At 51.6% G+C, this 21,086-nt stretch overlaps 1 protein-coding gene across 3 annotated transcripts; it reads left to right on the top strand.

Moving 5' to 3' along the window:
* Positions 1–34: 34 nt before the first annotated feature.
* On the top strand, positions 35–19,625 carry nup93 (nucleoporin 93). 3 transcript variants are annotated; one of them, XM_047034574.1, is made up of 22 exons: positions 35–212; positions 1,050–1,239; positions 1,543–1,660; positions 7,969–8,031; positions 9,335–9,463; positions 10,764–10,838; positions 12,260–12,352; positions 12,460–12,599; positions 12,700–12,832; positions 13,231–13,388; positions 13,715–13,880; positions 14,188–14,281; positions 15,367–15,558; positions 16,895–17,021; positions 17,142–17,214; positions 17,305–17,349; positions 17,669–17,785; positions 17,958–18,076; positions 18,225–18,342; positions 18,588–18,671; positions 18,959–19,087; positions 19,342–19,625. In XM_047034574.1, exons 2-22 carry the CDS (start codon positions 1,061–1,063, stop codon positions 19,450–19,452), a joined length of 2,463 nt encoding a protein of 820 aa, XP_046890530.1. In that variant the 5' UTR covers positions 35–212; positions 1,050–1,060; the 3' UTR covers positions 19,453–19,625. The 3 variants fall into 3 exon arrangements, with proteins under 3 accessions (XP_046890530.1, XP_046890529.1, XP_046890531.1); XM_047034573.1 differs by having other exon boundaries at positions 37–250; XM_047034575.1 differs by lacking the exons at positions 35–212; positions 1,050–1,239; positions 1,543–1,660 and adding an exon at positions 4,737–4,988.
* Positions 19,626–21,086: the final 1,461 nt, after the last annotated feature.

Raw genomic sequence — 21,086 nt, 5'->3', positions numbered from 1 at the left:
CCATCATTTAAAATAGTGTCGCTGTTTAAACCAAGTTGGTCATAGATGCACCCCAGAACGGTAGAGGGCGACTTTAACCATACGTAGGCTACCAGACCTCAAACCAACGACGAAGATGATTGTCCAATCAGTGTAATCTCGAGAAGTGCCGGGGTAAACGAGATAGTGTTGGCTAATGCGCTAGCAAGGAACTATAAAAACGGACTTTGGAGGTACAAGGGAGACACATTTCTATTTGTCAAAGGGTCACGTAAGTTATAGTTTAGCTCATAACATTTGTGGCACACAATTAGCACACATTGAGGTAGCGTGGCGTTATAGCCTGCCGGAGCCAGATTGGAGGTTTGCCTTTCTAGCAAGCCATCATTCATTCCTACATAAACGGCCTAGCCATGCTATGATAGCTAGCCTAGCCGTTGTGGCCATTCAGCCAGATGGGGCCAATGCATTAAGTTAATGCATTTGAAGCACAATAAGAATTGACGCATAATGTGAGTTAGATGATTATCATAATCCGTGTAGGTTACAAAAGGAAATGGGTTCATGTAACTACGGTAGCTCATGACAAAGACGATACTTTATACCATCATCCTTAAACAGCTGTCATCGCGTGGCTGCGCGCGAGAAGCTTGTTGACCCTGCAGATTAGATCCCTAAATTAATCAAAGTTTTAGGTAGGAATAGTAAAATGACATACATATATAAGATTAATTTACTGTTAAGCGCTAGCTCCAGATATGACACCTACGTTTAGTGATCTAGTTACTTCTCGTACAAACCAGAAGGAGAATCTATTACCTTGGAGGCTTTAGGTAAACAGTTTTTTACCTAAATCCTACTCCATTCCCGATGCCATCGAACACACACTGAAAAGACGTTCTGACATCTTCATTTACGAGGAATAAATCACAATATTCTGATTTAGAAACATCCCACCATGACTCTGTTTTCGTGTTTTTAATGAGAGAGATCTCAAAGTAGAGATGATCATCTCACGGGCGCTTCCAACGGCTTGTCTGACACCAGTGTCCTCTCCCTCTCGTGCACAGCACCGCTAGCCATGGAAACAGAGGGCTTTGGGGAGCTGTTGCAGCAGGCAGAGCAGCTGGCTGCGGAGACAGAGGCGGTGTCTGAGCTCCCCCACGTGGAGAGAAACCTGCAGGAGATCCAGCAGGCGGGGGAGAGACTACGCTCGCGCACCCTCACACGCACCTCTCAGGATGCAGCCGACGTGAAAGCGTAAGACATCTCTGTCCTCTGGGTCCTGGTGGGTTAGACTAGTCTAGTACCTAAACGCTGTGTGTGTGTTAAGGAGCATGATGGAGGTATATTTATTTGTGCAGTTGGGAGTAGTGTTTGTGTGTGTTTATCATCCACCCCAAAAAGGTACATTCATGACTTTGCTGCCATCTAGAGGTCACCAAGGTTCATGCCATAATGCTGTATTGGCTGGTGTCTTGTTCATATATACAATATATGCATACCTAACCAGGAACCACAATGGTTATGCATGTAATCGTGCCTCTCCCCTTCTCTCCTCAGGTCCATCCTGTTGGGCTCCCGAGGGCTGGACATCTTCCATATCTCCCAGAGGCTGGAGAGCCTCAGCGCTGCCACCACCTTCGAACCCTTGGAGCCAGTCAAGGACACAGACATCCAGGTACACATCCTTAATCAGGCCTCAGGTACACATCCTTAGTCAGGCCCCAGGTACACATCCTTAATCAGGCCTCAGGGACACATCCTTAATCTGGCCCCAGGTACACATACTTAATCAGGCCTCAGACATCTGGGTACACATCCTTAATCAGGCCTCAGGTACACATCCTTAATCAGGCCTCAGACATCCGGGTACACATCCTTAATCAGGCCTCAGACATCTGGGTACACATCCTTAATCAGGCCTCAGGTACACATCCTTAATCAGGCCCCAGACATCTGGGTACACATCCTTAATCAGGCCTCAGGTACACATCCTTAATCAGGCATCTGGGTACACATCCTTAATCAGGCCTCAGGTACACATCCTTAATCAGGCCTCAGACATCCAGGTACACATCCTTAATCAGGCCTCAGGTACACATCCTTAATCAGGCCTCAGACATCCGGGTGCACATACTTAGTCAGGCCTCACTAAACCTTCTCCATCGAGGCTGTGTTTTAACTTGTGGTATGTTAGGTATTTTCTAGATCACTATCAAGTCAAATTAATTTGTATAGCCCTTTTTACAAGCAATGTCAGAGATCTTCACAGATGCCCATATACCCTACAGACACTATCACTGACCAGTTGATGCAGGTAACGAGCTACTGCCTTGCTTTGTGTGAGTGTCCAGGGGTCGGTCAAGGATTCAGGGGCAACCTGAACTTGTGAGGGTATCAAACAATGTTGTTGTTGAGTCACGCGTGAATAGATCTCACCACCACCCCAATGTGACATTCTGCCACGATGACACACCCCAGCTGACCCAGGCCCTATTGTTCCCTCCATGTCGGTGATAGCTGTCCCCTTCCCAGCCAGCCCAGACTGACTCACTACAACTGCTATGGTGGTGATAACTGTCTCGCTGTGTGGAATGGCCCCAGTCACTCGACAGAGAGGTGACGTGACTCATCGCTAGCCCAATACTCTCTCTCTCTGGCCCTGTCATCAGGGCCTGGGGGGCGGTGATGTAAGCAGTGTTCCCAGCGACGCGACGTCGTACGTTACTGCAGTGGTGAGAGCCTGCTAGTCTGCACCCTGGTTGACTTCCCGAGTGCCCGTTGATGGTGAAGTGGCTTGAACTTTGTTCCGCTGCGCTGTATCCCCTGGTCACATTCCTGAGTGCGCTGTACAATTGCGAGCAAAGCGATTCTGATTTGTGTAGCTCGTTGTTTTTCTGGGAACGGCATGCGGACGAGGTAAAGACGAGTCCAGTTTTGTGGCGTCTGTGTGAGATGGAGGCAGGGGGGGAGGTGGTGATGGATGGTATTGATTACTAGTCTTGAATGTGTGGATGAGTGTGTGTGTGTGTGTGGGGGGGGGGGAGCGGGTAGAGAGGAAGGAAGGAGCATAAGGAGACTGGAGGTAAACAGTCTGGTTGGTGGATAGTTTTGTTTTTGGTGCGTTTGGTCTGCTGAGGTGTGAATGTGTGTGTGTGTGTGTGCGTGTGTGCGTGTGTGCGTGTGTAGCACAAGGACAGGGAGGCCTGTGTCGGGGTGTGTCTCTGACGGGTAGAGCACTTAGCCCCTGGCAGCAGCAGAAGGAGGCGTGTGGACTCTGCTGAGTGGCTGTGTGTCTGGAGTGGTCAGTGTCCAGTATCAGTCTCCTCTCTGGGCCGCCTGCCGTCCCTCCGCCCCTTTCCTGGTTATCGTACTTCCTGTCCCTCATCCCCCTCCACCCTGCCTACAGTTTTTTGTGCCCTTCTACCTTTGCCATTACTTTACTGTATAGCTTTACTCTATATACATATACATGTATATATATACTGCATTTCATATGTTCTCGGCTTCGTCTATTGTTAAGCTTTCTATCGCCACGTGAATGGATTCTAATGGGTATTATGGTGTGATAGTTTGTGTATGTTGGCGTGTAGGCAGGTGGTCACTCGCCACACGGCAAGGTGTGTGTGTGTGGCCTAAGATGAAAGAGTTAGGGTGGAGGCAGTGGGCGAAGAACTTTGCAGGACGCGTCTCTCCTCAAGCATCCTCCGCCAACACACACGAGGTCACGACACGGAAGGTTCACCATCTCCACTCACAACGTCAAAGCTGTTGGTGGTGTGTGTGTGTGTTCTCAGGTGGTGAGGGTGCGTTACTGAAAGAGACAAAGAGAGACAGGGAGGAAAGTCATAATGGAGAGAAGGCTGAACGGTAGGGATAGATGCATGGATTGGACGTATAAAGAGTTAATGCGATATACTGACAAGCCACGGTAGAGAACGCAGATGGGAGCGCTGAATATGAAAGCGCTAAAATGGCGGACAGGAGAATGTTCCGTTTCCTCTGCCCCTCAGTTTTTCGATTCCATCTTTTGCTGCTCTAGCTGTCTCTTGCTCCATCCCCCCCTACTCTCGCTCTCCATCCCCCCCCACTCTCGCTCTCCATCCCTCCCCCCCTATTCACTCTCTCTCTCCCTCCACCGCTCCCTCCCTCCCCCTACCCACTCACTCCTTTCTCCCCTTACCGATTCTCTCTTCCTCCTTCTCCAACCCATCCCCCTCTCTGAGTGGCTACAGTGAAGGCATGCATTCTATGGCCACAGTCTGATAAGCACAGCTGCTAAAGCAGTGCTGCTCAAATTGCTGTGTGTGTGTGTGTGTGTGTGTGCGACTGTCCATGTGTGTGCGTATGTCCATGTATGTATGTGTGTGTGTGTGTGTGTGTGTGTGTATGTCTGAGTGCGCCCCCACCTCATTAACTAAACATGACTCTTAAGAGGATTATTAGCCCAATTTCAAGACAGGATGTCGGAAGCCATCAGCAGAGGGGAAAAAAAAAGCCATTACCATAATTGCATTGCGCCAGGGGAGGAGTAAAAAAAGGAAGGATGCATAGATGGATAAAAGAAGGAAGAAACGAGCAGAACGGAGAGGGGGGGAGAGCTGGGGAAGGGAGGGAGGGAGGGATGGTTTAAGTGATGGAGAGCAGAGCAACTGTGTAGGTTGGATAGTCCCTCCTCATCCTCCCTCTCCCCCCCCCCCCCCCCCCCCCCCCCCCCCCCCGTGTGTGAGAGTTGACTTGGTACATTCCTCCGACAATAAAACAGCCGACGGTAACCCGGGCCGTGGCACTTCCTCGGGTTCACGCTGCCGGCCCAGTTAGGCTGGGAGATGTGATGCCACCGGCCGCCATTCTGGCCCCCGGACGCAGCGAGGGAACGCCCCAGAATGGCGGCTTGTCTTCAGAGGGAGCTGGAGGGCGGCAGGGACAGGCAGGCCCTGTGTACGGCTGGCACCTCTCTCTCTTCCTCTCTGGCTGGCTGGCTGGCTGACTGAGCAGCAGTGTGAGTGAGTATCGCCTGCTTGTTGGAGCGTTGTCTGTCTTGCCTTTGTCTGTCAGCCTTCTGCTCTTCCTCCTGGTCTGCCTGCCTTTCTGTCTGTGGGGAGGATGATGATGATGATGATGATGATGATGATAATGATGGTCATACTAAGGATGATGATGATGATAATGATGATGATGATGATTTGAGTCATACTAAGGATGATGATGATGATAGTCGCACTAAGGATGGTGGTGGTGGTGATGATGATGATACTGGGGATGTCCTGCATGACGAAGGCTTCTCCCCCACACAGGAAGTGGGGAAGAAGGGTGGGGTTTCAGTCCTCCGTCTCAGTGTCTCATGTTTAACGAAGACGACATCCATCGCCTCAGTCCACAACCCTGCTATTATCTCCTCTTATAGACCCACTCCAGTCTGGCTTATATCTGCATGTATATAGACTCACTCCAGCCTGGCTTCAATCTGCATATATAGATACTCTATACCCTGGCTTGGATGTGAATATCTCTGACTGCTGAATTGAACTGTGCTTTCTTTATTACATGTGCACGGTACTGCGGGATAATCAAATCCCTATCAAAAAGAAGTGTCCAGCGTACCGCTAATGTAAAACAGATGATATAGAGTGTGCTGGAAGGGAGTGAATAAGGGAGTGTTCCCGTGTGCCTGACCAAGCCCTGGGCGGGGGGGGGGGGGGGAAGTGTGTGTGTCGCGGCTGCACACGCGTGTAACACGCACGTCTCCATGAGTGAAGAGGACGACCGGCTCTCTCGTTTCTCTCGGACGCCGCGCCGTCGTAGCGATCCACCGTCGCCGTAGACGCCGTCGATTGACGCGACGCCCACAGTTTCGATCCGCGTTCGAGGAACAAGGAGAGCGCGTTCAGAATGTTCTGGATGCTGAGGTGGCTCTTGTGGTCGGTCCCCCCCCCCCCCCCAGCCCTGGAGGAAGCATCTCTCCGAGGAGACGGATAGGGCGGTCCGGACAGGATCACCCAGGCAACGGGGCTGTGGTGGGGATCAGTCGGCAGGCGTGTGCGAGAGCCCAGAGAGGTAGCCGTCGATGGTGGCGTCGGGCTAGTAGCGTAGCGCGACCGCCCGGTCACCACGCTGACGGACGGCTATGTGCTCGGGTAGGGGATTAGTCCGACGCGAGGCGATGTGTGTGTGCACCTGTGCAGTACAGTAACAGCTATACTGCGTGTGCGTGTGTGTGTGTGTCTTCCGAGCCCTGACCTGAGCAGCCAGAGTTATAAATAGCCCCATTGTGAGCCCTCTCCTGGGGTGAGAGGAAAACTGGGTAGAACCTGTTCCTGATGTGCTGTCGCTGGGCGGCCAGGAGGGGGCGCTGCCACCCCCCCCTCCCCCCACCATGCCAGGCAGAGACGGCAGCACAATGACTGAGCAAGAATTGTCTGAGGGCACGGTGGAGGGGAGGATGGCAGGAGGAGGAGGAAGAGGAGGAGGAGGAGGAAGAGGAGGAAGAGGAGGAGGAGGAGGGGCAGAAAGAGCAAGGGTGGATGAGGTGACCGGAGGAGGAGGCAGGATGGAGGGGTGGGAGAGAAGGAGGAGGAGGAGGAGGGATGGGGAGGAGGAGGAGAAGGAGGGATGAGGGGGTGGGGTGGAAGAGCAAGAGGAGGAGGAGGGAGGGATGGGTGGGTGGAGGTCTTTCTTGGGCTGTCCCAGTTCTCCAGCCGTCTCTCTGCGAGGTGTAGGATAACGGCTACAGGACATCGCTGGCCTAACCATCCCTGTTCCACACCTCCGTCGATCCTCCTTCCCTCCCTTCCTTCCATCCTCTGCATCCGCTTTCTGATGAGGGTCTAGAATCTTCCACATTAGGGAATGGATGAACTGGTGGATAGAATAAAGGATGTATGGATATATATATATATGTATATATGGATGGATGGATGGATATATAGATAGACGGAAGGTTTCTGGCATATTTTCTGCTGACGTGATGGAGGGGATGGACAGGGGCGAGGGCCTAGGCCTATAGGGGAAGGGAGTAGCGAGGGAGGGAGGGGAGGGAGGGAGGAGGCAGGGTGGAAGAGAGGGGGAGGGGAGGACAGAGGAGATTCAGATGTGCCTCTGAAAACCGCCTGCTCTCGCCGAGGAGAGACGTGCGGCGATAATGAACTGGGGAACCGAATCGGCCCACGTCTCCTCGAGTCAGTCACTGTCACGCCGGGCCTGGCGCTTCTCGTCAACTCCCAGTGAACCGTCTGAGCTGCCCCCGACGTTGAGCCCCGCGTGCGCGCCGCACGGCCTGCGTACATGTCGCTCCTGGGCGCGTCAGCGTGGAGCGCTGACGGCAGCCCGCGGTAAGGAGGCAGAACGTTCTCTACAGGCCGCCGTTTTCTGGAAAGGCGTGTATGTGCCGAAAGACAGAGGCAGCCGTCGGAACGGCCGTTGGCGTTGTTGAGATTGTTCATTTAATGTTGATCATTTGTGTTCAATTTGCTTGTTTTAGATGATAAAACATTCATTTTAGTCCGAATATGAGTCTGAAACCGCTCCGTTGGGCTGCGAGAATCAGAATCAGAAGGATTTTATTCGCCATGAATGTTTGCACAAACAAAGAATTTACTTTGGCAGGGAGGTGCATACATTAAATGGGGCATGTTTCAACTGAACTCGTAAAACAAATGCCTCTTTGCTCAATTGGATAGACCTACAACCAATCAGAGCAACGTAATATGTTGTTTGTTGAAAACAAATTTAACCCAAGCGCTCTTTGGTGACGTGGTTGATTACGTTACTGTTGATTATCTGTCCATCATCGTATAAATCCCGCCCTGACAATTTGATTGGTCCGAACAGCTCCTCTTCCCGTACACATTCTTTTGTGGGCGGGGCTAAGTTGGGCTGGCAGCCAGGCTAGGGGGGGAGGGGGGGGCAAACTTCAAACTGCCTCAAAATCAGCATCTGTGCGACTCCTACACCAGTCTCACCTGTGTGTGTGTTTGTATCTTCCAGGGTTTCCTGAAGAATGAGAGGGACAATGCACTGCTGTCGGCCATCGAGGAGTCCCGTCGCAGGGTGAGTACCATCGTCTGCTCCTCCCCGCCCTATGAAGGCCCTATGAAAGCCCTATGCAGGCCCTATGAAGGCCCTATGAAGGCCCTTATGAAGGCCCTATGCAGCCCTATTGAAGGCCCTATGCAAGCCCTCTGCGGGCCCTAATGAAGGCCCTATGCAGCCCTATTGAAGGCCCTATGCAAGCCCTATGCGGGCCCTTATGAAGGCCCTATGCAGCCCTATTGAAGGCCCTATGCAAGCCCTCTGCGGGCCCTAATGAAGGCCCTATGCAGCCCTATTGAAGGCCCTATGCAAGCCCTATGCAGGCCCTTATGAAGGCCCTATGAAGGCCCTATGCAGGCCCTATGCAGGCCCTATGCAGGCCCTTATGAAGGCCCTATGAAGGCCCTTATGAAGGCCCTATGCAGCCCTATTGAAGGCCCTATGCAAGCCCTATGCGGGCCCTAATGAAGGCCCTATGCAGGCACTATGAAGGCACTATGTAGGCCCTCAAACGCACGATGCGTACGGCAGCCATCTTATGTATGCATACACATACTTAGCGGGAAGTTCATTTACTGCTCGACCACACCCACACAGGGATGTGTCACTCACACCTGTCCCTTTCATGTTTGATATGAGAAACGTATCGTGTGTGCGTGTGCGCGCAAGCTCCTGGGTGTGGATGAGAAGGTTCAGAGCAGGTCTAATTAGCGCATGTTCCCATTAGCATGTCCTGTCCCTGCAGAGCAGGAGAGAGAAATAGACTTGGTCCTGTTGTAATGGGGCGCTGGTGCTAAATCTGGGCCTGCCAGGAACACAGACCCACTTAGTACTGTCCCTGTTCCAGCTCCACAGACAGTGAAGTAACACGATCTGTCGAGAGTCTCAGCCGGCCCACTGTGAGCCTCCAGGCCAGCCCCCTGTGTCTCGCCCCCCCTGTGGAGCTTCAGGAAGCCTGGGGGAGGGGAGGGGAAGGGGGGAGGGAGGGAGTGAGGGGTGTTGGAGAGAAGGGTTCTCCCAGTGGGAGAGGTTAGCGGGGCTAGCTTAACTAGCTATTTATAAAGTGTCACATCTCCCCTGGTCTGTAACCCAATTATGACACACACACACACACCCCTCTGTCAAAGTGGTCTGTATCTGATCTGTGTCTCATCTTTCTCCTTTTGATTCTCTCTCTCTCTCTCTGTCTCTCTCTCTGTCTCTGTCTCTCTGTCTCTCTCTCTCTCGTTGTGTGTGTCTGTCTCTCGCTCTCTGTCTCTCTCTCTCTCTCTCTCTCTGTCTCTCTCTCTTTCTGTGTCTCTGTCTATCATTCCCCCTCCAGACGTTCCTGCTGGCGGAGGAGTACCACAGGGAGTCCATGCTGGTGCAGTGGGAGCAGGTGAAGCAGAGGGTGCTGCACACCCTGCTGGGGGCCGGGGAGGACGCGCTGGACTTCAGCCACGACGCCGAGGTCAGGGGCGCCACCTGCTGGACACCCGCCCACGCACAACACCGCAGCCGAGCACGACACGCCCAACAACTGCTGCACATACTTATCAACGACATACTAAGCAACTGCTGTACATACATACTTATAAACTTCTGTACTGCATACTTATCAAATTCCGTACTATGTACTAAGCAACTGCCGTACTATAAAAGTATCAACTGCATACATGCAGTACATACTTCTCCCCTTCCGCTCCCCCTGGCCACTCCCCTTCCTCTCCTCCTCCCCCCCCCCCCCCCCCGAAACACCATCAAATATGGATCGTTTTTCCAAAAATGAGATGGCAACCCTCCTGTTTTAAATAATGGATCAAGACCCAGAACATGGAGGTCGATCTCGTCGCAAAGCAACAAGCCTGCAGCTACCCGCCTGCAGCTCCACGCCGCAACACCCTCACGCACACACACACCCACACGCACCCACGCACGCACACACACCCACGCGCGCGCAGCTCCATTCAGTGAACATTCCGGGGGCATCTTATCTGACGGGGTTGAGTAGAGGAAGCGCTGTCACCGCCGTTGACAGTGAAAGCGCTCGGACGTTTAGCGGCCGTCGCTCGTTTTGTCGTTCACGGCATCGTGTCGCAACCTCGCTCTGCGGGGGGGGGGGGGGGGCGCCGCTCGGGGGGACCGTCTGCTGAGTCAGAGGGCTCTGATTGGACCGTTTGTCCGCGCAGTCCCGTTACCACCCACTGAATAAGTAACCCGCTTTGGACAGATTATCTCTTTTCCATGTATCGCCTGCTTTTTGCGACATATTCCAAGAACATGGCTCCCGTAGAATGCCTGCTTTGATCGTGTTCATAAGGCACCCGCTGTCGTTCCTTTACCAGGAACAGGACACAACAGCCGACGCTCTGTTTACGGTGCACTGTCACTGGGTGTGGCCTGCTGTTCTTTGTCTCATGTCTGTGAGAACGTGTTCGTCCATGCGAGGGCTCTGCGCTCTATGGCTTTCACGCTACGTTGGTCTTTGCTCTGGAGTAATGACACAACAGACATGAGACCGTACACACACACACACAGCCAATGTTTCTCAGTTTTAAAGAACTCTTTAGCCCCGTAGCCACTTTCTCCTGTAAGGCTTACTGAGGTCGCTTGTCTGCCTAATTAGCTCACTGGTGTGTGTGTGTGTGTGTGTGTGTGTGTGTGTGTGTGTGTATTGGAGAGTGTGTGTGTGTGTGTGTGGGAGTGTGCACCCCTCCCCTCAGTAGTGTGCACCCCTCCCCTCAGTCCTTCCCTGTGTCTCTGTGTTGCAGCCCAGCTTTGTGAGTGAGGTAGCTGTTCCTGGCAGGAGTGCTCTGGACAGCGTGGAGGTGGCATATGGACGACAGGTCAGTCAGCCTGCTGTTACACCTACACACGTGTGTGTGTGTGTTATAATACAATTAGACAACACCACATTTACAGACCATTTGTACATTTACATTTAGTCATTTAGCAGACGCTCTTATCCAGAGCTACTTACAGTAAGTACAGGGACATTCCCCCTGAGACAAGTAGGGTGAAGTAGGACACAACGTCATTTGGCATGGAGGGGAATCGATCCGGCAACCTTCTGATTACTAGCCCGACTCCCTCACCGCTCAGCCATCTGACTCCCTGATTTGTAGGCATTAAATCATATAGTTAAGACACCACATTTACAGACAACCTCTATAAATTTGACCTCAATCTTATAAAGTATCAACATTTTCCCTTATGTTAAACTGATTTATTCAATACCGTGTCAGACATGATCGCACATAGCTCGTTGGGCAGGTACAAGATAACACGCCGTCTGAAAACTGCTGGTGCGGTTCTGAGCACGGCTGTGGCCTCGTCACAGGGAGCCGGGTTCGATTCCCCGCCCGGGCCGTTTCCTCCATGTCCTTCCCTCCTCTCTCTCTCTCTCTCTCTCTGTGCCCTACATTCCCGCTCTCTCGACACGGCCTCTCTCTCTCTCCCAGTAAAGCACAAAAGCCCCGTGAAGAGCCCAATGTCAGGGAGCTGCTGCGTCAGTCTGAATGCAGCTGCAGCCGGGCGATTAGAGCCAGACCAGCCATCCAGCCTGAATGGGGTCATTCTCAGCCAGGCTGCAGTCGATCAGACTCATTGATCTGCTGGCCGAGCACAGGGAATGCTGGGTAATGACCTCGCTTCTGGAGGAGGGGGGACGGGGACGATCCATCCGGCTAAGCCCCACACTATCTCACACACACACACCCAGTGCAAGGAGGGCAGAGGAGAGGGCCTACTGTTTGGGAGTGGACATGTGTCGTCACATTGCCTGCGGAGTCATTTTCCTGGTGTTTGCCGTCTTCTTCGACGAGCTGCTGAATGTGTTCATCCTCCTCGTGCTGTTTTTCATCGTCCACCACTTCACCCTGCGCTCCTAGGGGTGTCGCTCCGGCGCCTGGAGCCCCAACGGGGTGGTAGTTAACCATCCCTCCTCCCTCTGTGTCCCTCTCCTCTCACCGTATTCCTCCTCTCCTCTCCTCCTCTCCTCCCCCTCTCCTCTCACCATCCCTCCTCCCTGTGTGTCCCTCTCTCTCACCGTATTTTTCCTCTCCTGTCTTCCCCCTCTCCTCTCCTCCTCTCCTCCCCCTCTCCTCTCACCATCCCTCCTCCCTGTGTGTCCCTCTCTCTCACCGTCTTCCTCCTCTCCTCCCCCTCTCCTCTCACCATCCCTCCTCCCTCTGTGTCCCTCTCTCTCACCATATTCTTCCTCTCCTGTCTTCCCCCTCTCCCCTCCTCCCCCTCTCCTCTCCCCCAGATCTACATCTTCAATGAGAAGATCGTGGGCGGCCACGTCCAGCCCAACCTGGGAGACCTGTGTGCTTCTGTAGCCGACAGCCTGGACGACAAGGTAGGAGCCCACCCGTCATCACCTGGACATCACCGTGGGCTGCTTGTGGGGCATCCTCATGGTGTTCATGCTTGCTGGATTGACTAAAGAGATGTGTGTGTGTGTAGAACGTGTCAGACATGTGGCTGATGGTGAGGCAGATGACAGATGTGTTGCTGGTTCCGGCCAAGGACACTCTGAAGAGCCGCACAGCTGTGGACACACAGATGGCCTTTGTGACGCAGGCCCTGCAGTTCCTGGAGAACAGGTGTGTGTGTGTGTGTGTCATTTACAGCCGCCTGGCCATCCACTCTCAGTATGTTTGTGTCTAAACTCCCTGCCTGTCCCCCCCCCCCCCCCCCCCCCAGCTATAAGAACTACACCATGGTGACGGTGTTTGGGAACCTGCAGCAGGCTCAGCTGGGGGGGGTACCAGGGACCTACCAGCTGGTCCGCAGCTTCCTCAACATCAAGCTGCCCGGACCCATGCCTGGCATGCAGGTACTGTCTGCACGCGCATGTGCACGCACACCAGGGCTGCACAATGAATCACATTTGAATCACGATCTTAGCTTCCCACGATCACATTTGCGTGATCGAGCGATATTTAAAATGCGTCATTCCGTTCATAGTATCGATTATTTTTTGGGGCTTCCTAAAATATATTTACAAAGTGGAAAATAGTGCCCTGTTGAAGTTTTGCTACGTTTTCTTTCTTTTTGTATTTATTTATTTGTATTTATTCTTTAAGGAGATGCACTGAATTTTGGTGAATAAGAGGACCCATTTAATTTCGATGCACATATTTGTAAATGAGCAGGAATGTAAGCCCTGATATCAACGTGAAAGCCGTCATAATTTGCGTGTCATCATGTGACACTAAACCTATATGTGTCCAGGACGGGGAGGTGGAGGGTCACCCCGTCTGGGCTCTGATCTACTTCTGTCTGCGCTGCGGAGACATGGGCGCCGCCATGCAGGTGGTCAACAGGGCCCAGCACCAGCTGGGGGACTTCAAGACCTGGTTCCTGGAGTACATGAACAGTCCGGACAGACGGTAGGACGCTCGGACACGCCCCACCAGACTTCTGGGAAACGTCCATTTCTGTACTACCGGAACGGGGTTGTGTTTATGTCATGTCCTTTACATTTACCTTTGCAATCGTGCGTTTGGGAGGTTGTTTACGGACTTGGGCAACACGTATCCTGAGAAAGAGCGGAAAAGCGTAGAATCCATGGAAGCAAGTCATCGTCTAAGTGCTTGTTGCTTCAGTATTTTCAGTGACAAAAAGTGGTCTAGAATTACTGAAACAGCTGCATATGGAAACCTCCCCTGCAGTAAAATAGTGAAGTAATGAAGGCTGGTTGCCCCTCCCCCTCCAGACTGGCCCCGGCCACAGAGTCCAAGCTGCGGCTCCACTACCGCCGCGTGCTGAGGAACAGCGCCGACCCCTACAAGAGGGCCGTCTTCTGCCTGATAGGGAAGTGTGACATCAGCGACAACCACGGCGAGGTGGCCGACAAGACCGAGGACTACCTCTGGCTCAAGGTGATTGGCCGAGGCGGCGACGGGCGAATGCTACGCTAAGCGCTACGCTAACAGCCACGTTAACGGCCACGACGATGCTTGTTTTTTTGTTTTTTTCGTTTTGATGTCTTCTTAATGTATCAGTGGGACGTGTCAGGTCTAAACTATGGATTGCTGAATCGTCCGTCTGCATTGGCAAATTTACCCTTTGGTAGCCTGCTAGTAAAGAAAGTGTATTCCTTTAAACTTTTCAGCTAAAGGGAGAGAATGTTCCGGAGTGGAAGGTAGTTTGACTCTTAGTAAGTGTGTCGTCTTCTTCCCTCCCCAGCTGAACCAGGTGTGTTTTGATGACGATGGCAGCAGTGCCCCGCAGGACAGACTGACCCTGCCCCAGCTCCAGAAGCAGCTGCTTGAGGACTACGGTGTGTGTGTCTCTGTGTGTCTGTCTGTGTGTGTGTCTTTGTGTGTGTGTGTGTGTGTGAGTGCAGCCCCCTCATTTTCTCCCACCTGCGTGTGCATGGCCTTCCCACCTGTGCTGTTGCTGTGACCTGCGCCTGAAATAGCCTCCGAACGACCACTGGGTTCTCCTCCAGCTCCTCCAGCTCACCCAGCAGCTCACCTCGGGCTTAGTCAGGGAGGAAGTAGAGCAGGCAGGCAGCAGAAGCCGTCTCTGCAGGAGACTGACAGCTAGCGCCAGCCTCCTGCGTCTGGGTCTTCAGGGATCCGGCCTGGACGCTCCTGATAACAGACTTCCACTCTTCTAACTCTCCCCTCTTATCAGAGGGAGGGAGAGGCTGCCTCACCTGCAGGATGATTCACAACTTTATCTTTACTCTGTCTTTTGAGAGTTTCTCTCAATCTCTCTCCGTCTGTCTGTCTCTTCCTTCCGCACCTCTCTATCTTCCGCACCTCTCTATCGCCCCATCGTTGTTTTCCCTTTTAATTTAAAACGTCTGGGACTGAGCGATAAGTCGGTGTCTTAAAGTGCCTGACATGTTCACTGAAAACATGTGGTCGGATGGAGGGGATTAGTTCAGTTTGAATTAACAAGTACATTCGTTGAAGAAAGTTTAAAGGTTTCTTGCCGGATATGCAACCCCCCCCCCCCCCCCCCCCCCCCCCCCAAAAGCTAAGTCTCCCTAAAACATTGGATCTGTCTTTATCACTAAGTGCTGCAACTCCAGGTGTCAGACGCTATCTGTTTATACTTCAGTATATCGTAAATAACCTCCTTGGAGTCTAGGACCTAGACTGTGCTCAAGATATAGTTTGTAGACATGTCATAAACATCCCCTCAGCTCATGAATGATTTACTCAGTGCCAATTCACAGAACTGTAAACCCATAAAGGAGATATTATTTACAAAAGTTCTTTATTACACTCAAGCCAACAGACTGTGCCACACCCAAACTCGCTTAATCCCGACCTCTTCCCCTCCAAAAACGGCCTCACACCACCCTAACACGAGTCTTCTCCTCTTGTCTCCTGCTCCGTCTCATCCAAACAGGCGAGTCTCATTTCTCGGCGAGCCAGCAGCCCTACCTGTATTTCCAGGTGCTGTTCCTGACGGCCCAGTTCGAGGCGGCCGTGGCCTTCCTGTTCCGGGTGGAGCGCCTCCGCAGCCACGCCGTCCACGTGGCTCTGGTCCTGTACGAGCTGGGCCTGCTGCTCAAGGCCTCGGGACACAGCGCCCAGCTTCGTAAGTGACATTCCTGACCGCCCACTCACCTGGCTCTACCAGAGGTGGGGGTAGGGCTACCTGTCTGTCTGCTGGAGGTGGGGGTAGAGCTACCTGTCTGTCTACTGGAGGTGGCGTGTAGGGCTAGCTGTCTGTCTACTGGAGGTGGGGGTAGGGCTACCTGTCTGTCTACTGGAGGTGGGGGTAGGGCTACCTGTCTGTCTACTGGAGGTGGGGTTAGGGCTAGCTGTCTGTCTACTGGAGGTGGGGGTAGGGCTACCTGTCTGTCTACTGGAGGTGAGGGGTAGGGCTACCTGTCTGTCTACTGGAGGTGGGGGGTAGGGCTACCTGTCTGTCTACTGGAGGTGGGGTGTAGGGCTACCTGTCTGTCTACTGGAGGTGGGGTTAGGGCTAGCTGTCTGTCTACTGGAGGTGGGGGTAGGGCTACCTGTCTGTCTACTGGAGGTGGCGTGTAGGGCTACCTGTCTGTCTACTGGAGGTGGGGGGTAGGGCTACCTGTCTGTCTACTGGAGGTGGGGTAGGGCTACCTGTCTGTCTACCGGAGGTGGGGTGGGGCTACCTGTCTGTCTACTGGAGGTGGGGGTGGGGCTACCTGTCTGTCTACTGGAGGTGGGGTTAGGGCTACCTGTCTGTCTACTGGAGGTGGGGATAGGGCTACCTGTCTGTCTACTGGAGGTGGGGATAGGGCTACCTGTCTGTCTACTGGAGGTGGGGATAGGGCTACCTGTCTACTGGCTACCAGAAGGGAAGGTTATAGCTCAGTGGTTAGTTTAATTAACCTCAGATCAAGAGATCGCAGATTAAAATCCGCCCCTGGGTGTGCTGTACATCGTTTTGGATAAAAGTGTCTGCTAAATGAATACATTATTGTTATTATTATTACTTGAGCTAATGAACTATTATTATGATAGCTTATTATTATTCAATTAATTATTATTAATTGAAGATTAGTTTAATAGTAGATTAATTAATTATTTGAAGTTGAGGGGTAAACTAACTGATTTATGTTGTTTAGTTTAAGAACAGGTAATCATTAATGGCAATTTGATGTTAATTTGAAGGTGTATAATGTGAAAGGAGATGCTTTTATTTTGAAGTGCAGGAAGTGATGTTTAAATGTTCTCTCGTTAGTTTTAGTAGTGATTTTATGAAGTCAAGTTCAGTCGCTAGAACCTGCCATTGTCTAACTAATTGTCTAATTCGAAATTCTTATTCTTTGTTATATTGATTCCTATTGGAGAGTAAAATATTTCGTTCTTTAAAAGAGAAACGTTTGACCCTTATTCGAAGCTTCCATGACACAACACTTGTAGCAGATGTTGTGTGTCTGTCTCAGTGAGTCAGGAAGCTGGCGATCCCCCGATGGTGCGACGCCTCAACTTCATCCGTCTCCTCATGCTCTACACGCGCAAGTTCGAGTCCACCGACCCCCGCGAGGCCCTGCAGTACTTCTACTTCCTGAGGTACGCTCCAGCGCTGAGCTCACTTCCTGTGGGGAGTCTGGCCACCTGCTCCACTGAGGTGTCTGTGAAACGCAGCACTCACTCACTGTTTCCTAACGGCACGCGTGTGTGTGTTTCCAGGAACGAGAAGGACAGCCAGGGAGAAAATATGTTCATGCGCTGTGTCAGTGAGCTGGTCATCGAGAGCAGGGAGGTGAGTTTGTCACACACAGATGATAAACAGACTTTTTGGACCTTTTTTGGACCGCATGTGGGTTTCTGATTGGTTGTTTCTCCCCTACAGTTTGACATGTTGCTAGGCAGATTGGAGAAGGATGGGAGCAGGAAGGTAGGTCACATGGTGGCACTTCTAGAACACCAGAGAGAGATGTTATGTCAGCTTATGGCAGGCTTCATTTGTTTTTTCGTTTGTTAGGATCCCCATTAGTCGTACCCTTCATGGGTAGCACACAACAAAACATAACATCTACAACATATATTATAAAAAATACAACAAAAATATATATCAAATAAGATAAAGTTGAAGACTTAAGTCATGTAAAAATAGAGCATAAGTCAAGAAAAAAAACGAAACATCACACCATCAAAATGATTTTCCAGTATTCTGCTCGGTTGATGAACGTCGGTCTGTGTTTGTGTGGCCACAGCCAGGAGTCATAGACAAGTTTGCTGGGGACACGCGGGCCATAATCACCAAGGTGGCCCTGGAGGCTGAGAACAAGGGCCTGTTTGAAGAGGCAGTCAAACTGTATGAATTGGCCAAGGTGAGGCAGCAAAAAAAACAACTCCACAGAATCTCCTTGAAAGGCCTTGTCCAGCTTCTACTTGAACCAGAGCACAATTAGAGTGGAGAACACTAGGTCCCTTTGTAACCCTGTGGTCTTCTGCACCTGTCGTTGTTCCCTCTCTTCGGTTCTCGTTCCTGTCTGGCGGTAGAACCCAGACAAGGTTCTGGAGCTGATGAACAGGCTGCTCAGTCCGGTCATCGCTCAGGTCAGCGCAGCACTGTCCAACAAGGAGAGATTAAAGAATACAGCCCTGGCAATTGCTGAGAGGTAAGAGTCCACACACACATGCAAATATACACTCATACACACACACACAGCCCTCGCTTTATATTGAGATTGACATGCACAGACAGCCCTGGCCAGAGGTAGGATAGACACACACACACACACTCATCGGTGTGGCCCTCTGTTGAAGGTACCGTTCCCAGGGAGTAGCAGGAGATAAGTCAGTGGACAGCACGTTCTACCTGCTGCTGGATCTCATGACGTTCTTCGACGAGTACCACGCCGGCCACATCGACAGAGCCTACGACGTGAGTGACCGCCTGGCCTAGTGGCAGACTGGCAGGTTCATCTGGACCTGACCTTCTCTCTCTCTCTCTCTCTCTCTCTCTCTCTCTCTCTCTCTCTCTCTCTCTCTCTCTCTCTCTCTCTCTCTCTCTAATCCCCCTCTCACCTTCCTCTAATCCCCCTCTCACCTTCCTCTAATCCCCCTCTCTGTATCTCTCTCTCTCTCTCTCCCTGTCTGTTTCTCTCTCTGTCTGTTTCTCTCTCTCAGGTGATGGAGAGGCTAAAGCTGGTTCCCCTCAGTCAGGACAGTGTTGAGGAGAGAGTCGCTGCCTTCAGGAACTTCAGTGACGAGGTGAGAGAGCGACGTTGGCCCGTCCGACATGACACGTGTTTTTTCACGCGAGTTCTGGGGCCGCAGTGACATGCCACCACTTCACACTTCAACCAACCGTCATCGATCGATCGGAAGTGCCGTCATTCAAAACACAAGCATGTCCTTAGTTCCAGTCTTGATGGACAGTCTTGAGTTTGTAACCGCACCTCTCCCCCCCCCCCACCCCCCTATTCTCCCTCCTCCTCCCCGCCCCCTCCTCCTCCCCGCCCCCTCCTCCTCCTCCCCGCCTCCTCCTCCCTCTCCAGGTGAGACACAACCTGTCGGAGGTGCTGCTGGCCTCCATGAACATCCTGTTCACTCAGTACAAGCGTCTGAAGGGGGCGCCTACAGGCACGCCCGGGCGGCCCCAGCGCTCGCTGGAGGACAGAGACTCGGTAAGGACACACTGAACTGACGGTTCAATAACATGGCTCGTTACAAACCAAATGTACTGTTATGAATAAAACACTGATGCCATCTAAGGTTGAGAGTGTAAACACAAAAGATGTCCATCTGATCACTGATCACTTCCCTAGACAGATGGTGTAGTTCAGGCTGCGTAGGTGACACTTTAGATGCTTGTGAAAAGCCTCTCTTCTTGTAGCTCCCGTGTCTAACATGTTCTCTGTCGTCTGTTTTGGGTCCCTAGCAACTGCGTAGTCAAGCGCGAGCCCTCATCACCTTCGCTGGCATGATTCCATACCGCATGGCCGGAGACACCAACGCACGATTGGTTCAGATGGAAGTCCTAATGAACTGACCCTCGACACGTGACCTTTGACCCCCCCCGAAGCCCTGACCAGTTAACCTTTACCCATCCCCCATCTGAATCTGATTTGTCTTTTTGACTCCTGTTCATTTTGTCTTTGTGTTGTCGCTCAATATTTGTATTTTTTTTCATATTTTGGGAAATAAAATTTCAGTTTAATTTTGTTTCATTTGCCTCATTATAAACCTTATCCTTGGTTCATTTTGTTTGTTCGCCTCCGTTTTTATGTTGTTGCTTTTCTTAACGACATCCATCATAACCCTCTATGAAGCTGCGCAATTAATAATTTTGCATTAAGGGACCGTTGATCATCCACTGCAAGCTTTGGTGAATTATACCACCATGGGTGATTATTAGTCTGGTATGCAATCATGTTTGACACATTTATAAAACACAGTTATTTGACCCTAACACGGGGCCGTCTTCAAAGCGAGAGTTTGGTTCTACTGGTCTGAGGAGCAGGAGAGTGCATGTGAGCAGGCAGATGGCTGGTGAGCAGGGCAGAAGCCCTCAGAGAAACCAGATGGAGTTGTTAGGCTCTCTTGGCCGAAAAGCACAGTAGGCCAGGCCGACAACACGACGGTACTGCAGGGCACTGCTTTACATCGTGTTGGGGAGTCTGGTGTCGAAACGCATCTTCTGTGCCTCTCACAGCACCGTCACCCTAGTGGAGCTGTCTGCACGTACTTCCTGAGGAGAAGCAGGTCAGGGTGTGCACCGCTCTGCTGTTGAAAGAGGGGGTTGTGTTTCCTGTGATGTGGTTTAGATTTGACTGTCTGCTGGTATCTCCTTCAAGACCCATCAAAAAACCAGCGTGCCACACGCTATCTGTTTGTTCACAACACAACTTTCAGCCGTATACTGTTCCGCTTCTGCATGTTCTTGACTGTGGTTTAGATTTGACGATGTAGCCACTGTATATCCTTTAAGACCATCAACGACCAACGTTGTGTGTGTGTGTGGTTCACAACACAACCTTCAACCTCCCCCATCTGAAAGTATGTGTTCTAACTGTTCTAACCTCCCTCAATGACGCTGTCTGAGGTGTGTGTGCCGCAGCTGGTGTTGTGAATCAGGCCGATGCCACACACCCGCTAGAACCCGGCTATTTCACAACACCAGGGTGGCACCGCACCACTGCCGACGAGATGACGCGGTGACGTACCAAGAACTCTGGACATTGGACCGCGATCAGAAGACCGACGTCAGTTTTGTAGACGTAATTACTGCTAATTCAGTGCGAAATGTGTTATTTAAACCTGTATTGTACATATTGTGAGACTTCATGATTTTGTATCAATCTTTTTTTTTGACAATACAATTGAACTTTTTCACCAAGATGGTCTCCCATATATTGTATGATTTGGAAAAGCTACTTTTGAACCTGTTTCACAAACCACTCTGTGTTATGCAAGCCAACAACTCAAGCTGACGAGAAAACCAGAGAAAATGATTAAATACCACATACAGCTGCTGGCAGAACATGTCTGCTGATCTGAGACGATGTAACACACGAGCATTAGACACGCTGTACTACACAACATTAGTCACGGTGCTGAGCCGCACTGAGAGGCCAAGGTCAGCCAATGTTACAGGTAAAGAACAAGCTGAGGAATGCGTTGAAA

The sequence above is a fragment of the Hypomesus transpacificus genome, chromosome 14 (assembly GCF_021917145.1).
Source record: "Hypomesus transpacificus isolate Combined female chromosome 14, fHypTra1, whole genome shotgun sequence".
In the NCBI taxonomy this organism is placed as follows: Eukaryota; Metazoa; Chordata; class Actinopteri; order Osmeriformes; family Osmeridae; genus Hypomesus; species Hypomesus transpacificus.
The sequence above is the reverse complement of the archived record's forward strand: the minus strand, read 5'-3'. Positions and strand labels throughout refer to the sequence as shown.

Excerpts from the sequence above, each read along its gene's own strand:
- nup93 (XM_047034574.1), top strand. The coding sequence starts at position 1,061 with ATGGAAACAGAGGGCTTTGGGGAGCTGTTGCAGCAGGCAGAGCAGCTG. Across the intron at positions 13,389-13,714 it reads ATGAACAGTCCGGACAGACG|ACTGGCCCCGGCCACAGAGT; the intron begins GTAGGACGCTCG and ends CTCCCCCTCCAG. Across the intron at positions 17,022-17,141 it reads CAGTACTTCTACTTCCTGAG|GAACGAGAAGGACAGCCAGG; the intron begins GTACGCTCCAGC and ends GTGTGTTTCCAG.